The sequence below is a fragment of the Nelumbo lutea genome, chromosome 2 (assembly GCF_056320005.1).
Source record: "Nelumbo lutea isolate HS-2025 chromosome 2, American lotus-T2T, whole genome shotgun sequence".
In the NCBI taxonomy this organism is placed as follows: Eukaryota; Viridiplantae; Streptophyta; class Magnoliopsida; order Proteales; family Nelumbonaceae; genus Nelumbo; species Nelumbo lutea.
The window spans coordinates 102,638,463-102,650,241 of NC_142685.1; the positions used below are offsets into that span (position 1 = coordinate 102,638,463).

Below are 11,779 nucleotides of genomic sequence, written 5' to 3' on the forward strand. Positions count from 1 at the left end.
CCTCAGACAAAATGAGAAACCACATAGAAAAGAAACCAATAACACTGGACGAGAGTGGATAAGCCCATAGTCTTCTTTAGCAAACATTTTAGCTTTCTTTGGAGGCTATAGCCTGTTTCAAAGAGATGAAAGCATTCTTTATCAATTCCCTGATTTGTAAGATAATTGGCACATTTATTTCCTTTTCTAACATTACGAAGAAAACCTACTGGTAAAGGCTTTGGCTGGTTGTAGTGGAGACCAGGATTGAGTCCCACTTTCACCTGAATTGGGGGTGGCCTAGGGTTTTGGGGGAGGACTACGTGCAAATGGATCAGATTTTGTCAATTTTGGATAACCCTTTGTTGGATTTTTAGATCGGATAATCAGATCCAATTTTCAATGGGATTTGATTCGAATCACTCCATATCCGATCTGATCCAACTTGTATGTATGTATGCATTTATAAACATATTTACTTATAAAAGGACATGTATATATTAATATATTTATATTGCATTCTTTTGTAATTTTTTTATGAAAAGATATGTATATTAATATATATGATGAAAATAATTAAAAAAATACTTATATATTTGTTTTTCTTTATATAAACTTTTATGTTTTTTCTTTTAATAATTTATTAAATTTTTCATAATTCAAATCAGATCAGATCAGATTGGAATATTCAACATCCTTACGGATTCGGATTCAAATCACCATTTGTGAGATCTGACCAGATCTTCAGATTGGATTGGATCTTGAATTCTACTATTGGATCAGATTCGAATATACCCTGATTTGAATCCGATTTGATCTGTTTGCATCTCTAGCGCACTGTTGTATAACTCCATTACCTCTCCACTAAAAAAATGAAAGAAAAGAAATAAACGTATGAAGAAACTTGATTTTCATGTTAGAAAAGGGATCTTAATTTCAGTAATACCCCTATCCTTACATAACTCCAAATCTGTTAAGAGTTGGGCCTGGATCGACCCTTGTCAACCCAACAAGCGAGTCAGAGTTACACCCCTGCTTTGAACATTATTTCAAGGAGAAACTAAAAAAATAAATGAATTAATATAACAAGTCCATATTATATATGTATGCATTATATATCCCATGCATTATTATCATTTTCAAAGAACACAAGGATAGATAATTTTTCTTAGTTAGTTTCTCATTTACTTGTGACAAATCCTATTTGATCTGGCCCATGTTTGGAGCCAATGCCATTTTCTGATATGTTTTTTGTTTTGAGAAAATAGTGCTGCATTGGATGCTATTTTCTCTTTTTTTTTTTTGTTTGGGACCGTTACTGCCACATAGGCATCTTTCAACCCACATCAGCATTCTGTTGCTAAAAAAGCGAAAAAACATCGTGAAGGATCTTTTCTCGGACCACACTACTTTTCCCATTTTTTAGACATGGTCTAAAAAACATTTTTTTGGAAAAATGTGTAACCAAACATAAGACCTGGTGTAAAAATTTTAGATATGGTGCTGATGTAGCAGCGTTTTTTCAATTTAGTGACTGAACTGAAAAGCTTATTTGTCATCCTTATATCCGTTCATGAGACAAATGGGTCCTGATAACAGCTACATGAGACCACACTGATCCACTTACTTTGGTCCAGTAATCTCACAAATTATCAATGAATGAACGCCCTAGTATTGAAAGTAATTTGAAAACAGAAAACATCTGTATAAAGAAAAGAAAGAAGGAACGTAAATTCCATTGAAAATAAAAAATTTGCAACAATTAGCATTGGCATTGATCTACCACGAGAAATGAACATACACCAAATTTAATCTAAATATACTGGCCTACTTTTCCCTCCTATTTGCTTCAATTGTAAGTTTGTATTTGGGTCTCCAAAACCAATCCCGAACCCGAACTCAAACCAAGAGCGTCCCGTCCCCTTGAGGCTACGGTTTTCCAATATTGGACGACTCATCCTTCTTTACACTTTCTGCATTTGCTGATTCTCTGTTTCTCCACTTTGTGGATAGAATGGGCTGGTCTCGGCTGGGCTGGGAAGCACTCGAGAAGTCTTGGGCTGGAGACCCAGTGGTCAATCCACTAATCGAATAGGGGCCCATAGCTTGGCCATATAGTCATTTTATGGCCTCGTGGCTGACAAGTTTCCCACCAGAGAAGAGCTGCTGTCGAGCAAAATCCCATTTGTCGAGACCATTGACTGCTTCGTTCTGGGTCAAAGTCAGTGACCCTGTTAACGCCAGCAGGGGCTCTAGCAAAAATGGTTGACTCTCCAACGAGCTCTCCTTATCACCTTCCTTCTCATTCTTCATTTCTTCCAGTAAAGCGTTGGCCGTGTCAATACCTGCTTACACATGATTTGATCATTTAACAATATTTTTTGCCTAAATTAATTAGAACCCAAGATGGCTTTTAACCCAGTCTGGTTCTTACCTGACAAGTATGCCCCGTGGACGTAACCACTATATTTCTCACTCGTATGTTCTCCTGTGAAGAAGATTGGACCAACAGGTGCCTACAGACAAGAAAATCAAATATCAATAACACGCACACATCATTGTCTATGATCTCTTGGAGAGTTCTAATAAACAGTCTAAGAAATAGTGGAGGTCTCTTTAAGCCTTCTCTTGTTCTTAGATATTATGCACTGTGTAAGAGCAAAGATAGAGGTGTACATCGGGCCATGCCACCCGTGGCCCCGTACAAATTTGGACCGACACGGCTCATATATATTATATATATTTATATATATTATAATTATATAATAATATATAATATTTAATATATTAATAAAATAAGTTTTTTTAAATTTTATTATACTAATTTATTTAATTATTGCATATATAAATAATTTTATATACAAAATTCATATGCAATTAAAATTTTAAGTTTTTTTTATCAATTTTTTAAATAAATAGCTTTAATCTGATACACGACTTGACCTGACCCAAGGCTCGGCTCACGGGCCAGCACGGCAGCCCACGGGCCATGCCGTACCAGCCCGACACGGCCCACTTTACACCTCTAAGCATTGACCTCAACAGAAGGGAATTGAAGCGCCCCCAGCATGAAGGTAGAGCCTCTCTTCCCTCATCCTTTTTCAGTTTCTCTCATTTCATACTTTCCACAGGAATTACAGCAGTTTGATCCCTCTCCGGGGCCATTTTTACGCTCCCCCAACCAGTTCCTCGTACATTCAAAGCTGACCATCAGTCCCCAGTCCTTGGGCTTACAGACTGATGCACCAAATATAAGCTCAATTATTTGTTTTTCATACTTCAATTCGGATGGGAGAAGAAGCAAATTACACAAAAACTTCAAAACGGTTCCTTCAAAGTGTTCAAGATAATATGAGTAACAATGATCTTTATCATGCTGATGGTTTTTTAATGTAGTGCGGAAAGGAGACCGATGACTTGAAGGGGGTGGTAATAACTCGACAAAAGAATGGGTTAATGAATAAATAATAAAGTAATAAAAATAGATTAAATAATATATGAGGGACCAATAATTAGAAGTAAGGGCCCATTTGGTTTGTAATTGGAATCAGAATCGGAATGGTCTGTTCATCTAGTTTGTTTGATTCAAACATGAATTAGAATGAGAATTAAAATCAAGGATGGGATTATGGGAGAGTATCATTCCTCCAGTAATGAAAATAGGATTCCCATTCTATCCAACCAAACAATTGGAATTAGAATGATCCATTCCTATTTCGATTCCAAATCCCTATTCGCGTGAACCAATTGGACTCTAAGACTGACTAAATTAACATTAAAAAAATTAATGAAGTGACGGATAATAAAGAGTATATATGATGAGATAAAAGAACCTTCATGTCAGCAAAATCTGGTTGATTGGCCAAGAGGGAGTAGTTGCTATAGCTGCCGCGTTGGAATCGGTTGTTCCACCAGCGGGGCACCAGGATCTCTATGGCATCCGGTACATCAGACCCAAACATGTCCATAAGGACCCCCATTGCTTCCTTCAGAGTCTCCTCGTCCGTTTGTGCCTCCACGCGTTTTGATTCACCATTTGTCAGCGTTACCACCAGAATGTTGGACCCCGGATATGCGTTCTCCATGTGCTGATGACGTGCAAAAATCAAAGCAGACAGCGTGGATTAATGAGCCATTCACACCCAATTTCCATATAATAAGTCATCACAATGACTACTTTTATAAGATTTTATAAACATAAGATCCATTTCGGTAAGATAAAATAATTTAAGGCGATAATGATGGAGCTAATAAGATCCATCTCCATGGCTGTTTAACAGGCCACGTGTGTTGATTATAAAAGAAAGCTTAATTTACATTTTATATATCTAGGTCAAGGTTTTGATTGTTTTTAATGTGACATGTTCGATGATCAAGCATTATATTATGTTAATGAAATCTACTTAGCAATAATATCTTGCACAGTTTTAAAAAGAAAGATAGAGAAGTGGAGAGATGAGGCCTAATTTGAGATTAGCTTTGAATGGTGGTCAGTGTAATTGCCACCTCAGGAGAGTGACTGAATGTCGTTTACTTCACCGGCAAAGAAACAAAACAAAATCAATAATGCAAACAAATGCAAGTTGCTTATACCTAATTAAGTGAAAATTAATATTTGTCTGCGGTTCCCATGCAGACGTCCAGACCTAAATTTTTTGAATGTGAATGGTGAAGGGGGAGATACATGTACAACAAATAAGTCATTTTCTTCATCAATGTGGATGAATCCAGTGTTTCCTGGAGTTTCAGATAAAGGTGGGGATCCTTCATTACTTTATCATTTATGTCATTCATTAAGATGGCAACTACTTAGGCCCAAGTAACAGTTGGGGTTGCTAAGTTGGGCAGGCTGAGGCCATTTTAGTTAAACCCACGCCCAACCCTGAGAATTAGGCCTAAAGCCTGAGTCTGAAGTCAACTCTGAACTATTCAATCCTATCTCAGCCTGTACTATAAATAAATAAATATATATATATATATATATATATATATGTGCATGATAGAACCGGGTTCGGATTGAAGTAAGGTTTTGCCAGGTTCAAGCAACCTAAGAACTAGGCCTGAGATTCCTAGATGGTAAACCTAAACTTTTTGATTGTGAATGGTGAAGGGAAAGATGCATGTACAACAAATAAATCATTTTCATCTGTGTGGATGAGTTGAGGATTTCCTGCAGATTCAGATAAAGGTGAGGTTCATTAATAATGTCATTAGGATGGCAACTACTGAGGCACAAGTACCAGACTAACAGTGTTTGCTCCCCTCAAACTTCTTTATAATTTCAATACATGACAAGTTATGTAAACTCTTATCAAAGTATTCTGTATAATGATGACCAAACTGATCCATTGATAACTCAAAAAAATTAAGAAAACAAAATATAAAAACTAATCCATTGATAGGGCACCCTCATTTAACACACTTGTTTAACTATCAAATACCATTATCATCATCAAAACATTTCACATTCTCAGTTACATGGTCTTAGTAATTTTTCTAATACACACAACCAGAGAAATTGATGCAACTCATATACACATAGATGATCTTTGACACTACACCTAACCCATATGGTATTACCAAGTTAATTAAATAAATTGCTTTGCTTAAACAATCTATACTCTGGTAAATAAGAAAGACAAGGGGGACCAAAAAGGATTTGAAGGTCTAAATCAAGATATATGTGCCTCACATTTACACTACAAACTTCACCATCAGGCAGGCATAAATATTCCACTTGTACAAGTCATGGATGCGATATGAAGGAGACGAGACCTAAGACATACGCTGTGACAGAACTATATATATATATATATATATATATATATATACAGTCTTGTCATAATACGTAAATAATTGTGGAACCATCATTCCAAGCATTCATGCATTATCCATTATAAAGTATATAAATTCCAGACAAGAACTAAAGTGAATTAACTAGATGAAAAAAGGAGAGAAATCAACACCAACCTGCCAAAACGTGTAGTATCCTCTCCTCTCGTGAGCGTAGATGAAGAACTCAGTCCCCGGCCCACACGGCCAGAACTTATATGGAAATTTGAGGAAGATCTTCGTGTACACGATCACATCACACTTCGTTATTGCCTCAGTTTTCCATTTCTGTCATTCCATTGTTTTAATTAATCCAAAAAGATCAACATAAATACATAATTAGCTAGCATCAGGGGACCGTGCCCGACACGGATGTAAGAGGCCGTGACGCTAGCAACGGGCATTACCCAATACCCACTGAGAGTACTAGATTAGGGGGGACCAACGACCAAACAGAAACAAACAAAAATTGCTGATTTGTTTTTCTCCCCCTTAGGAGAACATATACGGTTCGACAGCTGGCAACATATACGATGTACCTTGGTTGCAGAACCGTACACGGATGGTACCAGCCAATCTTCATGGACCACACAGTCCACGTGTACGGACTACGGATTCCTTTACTTGAGTATTGTAGATATACCCCAGAACGACACAAGCTGTTTCCAATACTGTGGATCGTGTAATCCATGGTATTTCCACCGAAGCGTTGACATGAGACAACTGGAAGATCTATAGCTGGCGTCACCCCCCCTCCCACCCCACCACACATACACTCAGAACTATTCTGTATTCATTTACGATGGCTCGATGTCCATCAAATCCGCCCTCCCCTATTATCATTATTATACAATTATTACCATCCCCCCTCTACCATTCGCGTGGGTCCCACGGGGGAGATACTTTTCTATGGGACCCACGGTTTGGATTTCTTACATCTAACGGCTAGAAATGACGAGGGGAGGGACTGAAGAGTGAGGGACGTACCGGCAGGGGGGGACGGAAGGAGATGAGGTCGCTTTGGAGAACGCCCACGCTAACGGACAAAATTACGTAATTGGCCTCGAAGATGGAACCGTCCTCCGTGGTTAGGATAACGCCGTTTCTCGAGTGGTGTAGCTCCCGAACAACCTGCAGCCAAATCCATCGGATTAATAATGAACGGAGACGGAAACCGAGGCCCGCTGTGAGAGGCCCATAAAATTCGGGATTTCGGTGGTGATCTAATGAGCGCGCTCAAATGTGGTATTCCATACGTGGTTATCGATGGTTGAGCCGAGGCTGCTAAAGTCATTTGGCTATAAGCACGACGTGCCGCTCATGGCTGAATCGGTGGGAGCGCGCGTTCATCTGAATCTTTCTCAATTCTAAGTAGTCAATGCGTGCGACAGATTTTGTTCAGAATTTATTGAAAATCGAGACTAATTTGTAATTTCATCTGGCTACCTCATTTTTCTGTCCTTGTTTTTGGATTCCAATCAGAGGAGATTATTACGTTAAGCTTTCCATGAATCCATCATCATCAGTTCATCACTCACACCCATTGGGAAGAGGAAGAGAGAAAGAGTTCCCCCCAGGCTAAGATTGGAGTATGTGGGTGATTCAGATTTCAGACTCACATTTCTATTAGCAGGAGCTCTAGAAATTAGAGTTGGAGTTCAGGAATCCAGCCAGTCGATTCTGTATTCATTTGATTATGACTCTCAGCGTGGGCTACTAGAATTTAAGTCATTTGACTGTCTCCTGATGAGCAATGTCATATACAGTACAACCCATAAAGGAAGTTCAGGATGGGTTCCCCGCTCCCATTTCTCTGTTTCAAAACCATAAAGTTGCCCAAACTCAAACCCAGGTAATTTAATGGAGCCATGGATGGAGTCCACATATGAGAAAAATAAGAAAACAAAAGGGGAGAAAAAAAGAAATAACCCATTAATCCATTCAAGTGTCTGAATTTAATCAAGAAAGAATGAAAAACAACTCATCACAGATTCTCTATCATCACTGAAACAAGTAGAAAAAAGACAGATGGAACCCAAAAGGGGTTGACCAAAATCTACAGAAGTCTCATTGTCTTCTTTTTTTCCCCCTATTTTAATGGTGATTCAGCCTTCAGGAGAAGAGAACGTCGTTATCTGATGAACTTAAGGCAGGTCAAACAGAAAGAAGTGTATGCAGTCTGCATACAAAACAGATTTTCGGACTTTTCGTCAAATTTTCGTCCCTTTACATTTAATTATTTAATAATCAGTACTCTGTTACGATGTGATGTGTTCATAAAGAAACAAAAATATGACATAAATAGCAGAGACAGAGATAGAGATAGAGACAGCAAGTCAGCAACTCAGCAAGGAAAAATGAAAATGAAAAAGCAAAAAGAATTCAAAAAGGAAGAAGAATAAGAAGAGAAAGAAAAGTCTAACCTTGTTGAGCTTCAGGCGACTGTCCACGATTTTCCCATCAGAGGTAAGGAGAAAATCTTCAGCCAATTTATACAGCAATAACTCGTACCCTCTTTCATCTGCTACGAGAAATTCTCTTTCCCCGAAATCTGTGTAAGTCGATATCGGTTCCGCCTCTGCATACAAACCCCGTTTCTTCAATTCTTAATCTCTGTATCAAAAACCCATTGAAGTAGAGTAAAAAATGAACCAGAAACCTGCCAAAACTAACCGGGCATCTCAAAATCATGGAGGATGAAATCAATGGCGAGTTCGATTGGGGTCTTGGGTATTCTGAAAAGAACGGAAAAAGGACAACAATTGAGGACGGTACTCTATTTTTTAACTTTTGATTCATTTTCTTTCATGAAAAGACATTAAACAGAGTTTATGAAAGAAGGTTACGAGGGCGGTTCAGTTATCGTGGAGAGGCCACGAAGCTTTGCCTCTTGATTTCTCAACCTCTGAATTGCAGAGTCCACCGCTTTGCTATATGACGCCGCTGCTAAACCACTCGGTATGATCTTCCCACTGTAAACGATTCCGAGACCGAGTTAGGATCGTCCTACAAAGCAAAAGTGCAAAACCCAAGTCCCAAAAGAACTTGTTTTCGAATTGGCCGTTACGATATATTTCAGTTATTTGTGACGTAACGTTGAAGTAAGACGAGTAATGCTAAATTACGCCTCGTGGAATTCGTTCCACCGCTGAACAAGGAAGAGAACTCAGTTGATAACTTGATTCCTCTGGCGTAATATAGCATTACCGGAAACAGATTCTGCATACACACAGTGACCGAGAGAAATGAGAGAGAGAGAGAGAGAGAGAGAACCTCTGATCGTAGATGTTGTAACGAGCATTACTGTAATCGGAGAAACAAGTACGAAGACTGGATTTGCTGGCAAGTTCCCAAACAGGATTTGATTCTTTGCCGCCAACACCTACAATCCAACCCGCTCCAAGCTCCACCGACAAGCCACCGAAATCCTCCTTCCGAATCCTCCCTCCGATACGATCGGAAGCTTCAAGAATAACCAAATCGTTCACGCCGTTCTCCGACAATACCTTCGCAGCCGATATACCTTCATTGACACAAAAGAAGCAGAAAAGAAAAACAATAGTCAGGCTCGCCACATACTTGCAGATTAAACAAAATGAATGTTTTTGCCGGAAAACTAATGTCGCGCCGGATATATCTCACCAGAAACCCCTGCGCCGACGATAATCACAGAACGAGTTGAAGAACCCATGGAGAGAGAGAGAGAGAGAGAGAGAGAGAGAGAGAGAGAGAGAGAGTGATTTGTTGTTTCTGTTTGCCGATAAGAGAAGCTGAAATAGCGGGAGTAGGCCTTATATAGGCTTGTTCCGTTTATGTTTTGGGCTTCCATTTCAGCGATTCGATCCAATATGTGATTCTATACTTTCAACTTCTATAGATAAGCTTTTCAGCCTATGTGGGACTATGACGTGGCGTTAATGAAGCCACCCATCACGTCGACGAGCTCTCACTATTTTTGAGCCCCACTGTCTCGCCACGTGTATGATTCTTGATCTAGACGGCAATCGATTTATAATAAGAAAATTGTATCTTTATTATCGTTTTTGGACTTCAGGGTCAGATTGGTCATTCGGAGTGGATGTTTTTATAAAATTGGCGAACCGAGGGCCGAGCCGTCGGGGAGGTTAACGTGAAGGGATCTGGCTTTGAATCCGTGGCTGAGACGAATTCTTGTGAGACAAATTGAGAAAAGGAAGGAGAAGAAGAAATTGTTTGCTATGAACCTATGACAAGCTGAGCTGAGGATTCAGCTAAGCTGGTTTTGAAGTAGTCTAGATAAGTTAATGCCTGTTTGGGGGCTTTCGGCGTTCTGAGGTGGGGCCGACATGGAAAGCCAATGTTTGGTGAAAATCCACCGCAAAGCCGAAATTAGCTTTTCAAATGCCGTTTTAAGATGGAGCTTAAGTTGATGTTTGGTATCATTGCCACTATCACCAATTTTCTGATATTACTGATTTCTCATAAATTAAAGAAATTATTTATTTGGTATCATTGATACCATGGTAACCAATTTTTAAGAAATCAGCAATGAATTTGTTTGACAGTGATTATAAATAGTGATCTTTATTATAGCGAAACTATCTTTCTTATCCACATCAGATGCCACATCATCCCAAAGAATGAAATCAGCCTGAAAAGAGGAATTGACTTTAATAGTCGTTTTTTGACTGATTTATCAATTTCTCGGAAATCGACCAACTAAATAACAAATTCATCAGTGATTCTTAAATTGCTGATGTGGCTCTGACATGACACTAATTTCTGAGAAATCGGCAATAGTACCGAACACCAAACATTGCTTAAAAGGTTGTCTGTGTGGGCCCATGGGGCCCAACCTCAAAAAGCTTGAAGCCGTTGTATTTCATCCCTTTCCAAACAGACACTAATATATATATGCAGGAACATGTTTTTTCCTTTTTCGTGCCCTTGAAGCGTAATTAAAAGATTTTAGCCTTTGAACTTAAAATTGCAGTGTTTAGGATATGCTGATTACATATTAATCTCCATTGCTGAATTTCAAATATTAATAAGCGAAAATTGAGATGGTTGTATAATTACATACATATATATTCACAAAATATTTAATTCACATAATATTTATACATACAAATATGAAAACACCTTGGGTTTGGATTGGGTTGAGACCTGTTCATGAGCTGGACTTCGGGTTTAGCCTTTCAACATTTTACACTGTTTCAGGCTCAGGCTTCAGACTGGGCCCATTTGTCAAAAGCCAATTCTAGTTTGGCCATGAATAAGTTTACCCTAATTCAACATTAAAATCAACCTGGTTGATATTTTTTCAACCCTAACTTTAATTCAATCTTTTAAGTTGGTTGGGCTAATCCAATCCAAGTTGCCGCTCTATTATTTGTCCAAGTGACTTCCATGTTCCCCCTTAAAGCAGCCCTGATTCATTAACCAATGCTTTAAAAACTGATTCGGAACCAAATCAGTAGTTTGATCATTCAGTTCGAACGAATGGCTTATTGTGATTTAAAAAAATAACTAAAATAAAAATTGGTCAAAAATCATTGTCCAGGTCAACAAGATGATTATTTGATCACCTGGGTCAGCGGATCGTTGATCAAGTCAATGATTTTTGGCCCAAAAACTGGTTGTCTGAACGGTTCCTAGGTGAATCGGTCCAACAGCTCTTTCTCTTTCTCTCTCTTGTGTCATGTAGGAAAACTAAAATTCTTATATATTTGACACCGATCTTTGTGTTCAAGGTCTTTTATCGTAGATTAATACACTTGGGTAGTGTTCTGTCCGTCTTTCTAATAAAAGGTGCCATGATTTGGAAAATGTACAAAAATCTCCAAAAATGGCAATGCACTTTTTTGAACCACACAATACAAAATAGAGGCTGTTATATTCATATCCTATTTATTGAGGTAGATATGTGAGTTATTGTGCAATTCAATTGATTTTCAAAATCAGACTGGACTGGATGATTGGACTGGAA

The 11,779-nt window shown here is 38.5% G+C and overlaps 1 protein-coding gene across 1 annotated transcript; it reads right to left on the bottom strand.

Annotated features, from left to right (window-relative positions):
- Positions 1–1,686: 1,686 nt before the first annotated feature.
- On the bottom strand, positions 1,687–9,650 carry LOC148872398 (polyamine oxidase 1-like). The gene is made up of 10 exons (XM_088968214.1): positions 9,454–9,650; positions 9,085–9,334; positions 8,658–8,783; positions 8,485–8,546; positions 8,235–8,389; positions 6,799–6,942; positions 5,950–6,099; positions 3,813–4,067; positions 2,414–2,495; positions 1,687–2,324 (listed from the first exon to the last, which is right to left on the bottom strand). The coding sequence occupies exons 1-10, from the start codon at positions 9,638–9,640 to the stop codon at positions 2,098–2,100; spliced, it is 1,638 nt and encodes a 545-aa protein (XP_088824340.1). The 5' UTR covers positions 9,641–9,650; the 3' UTR covers positions 1,687–2,097.
- Positions 9,651–11,779: the final 2,129 nt, after the last annotated feature.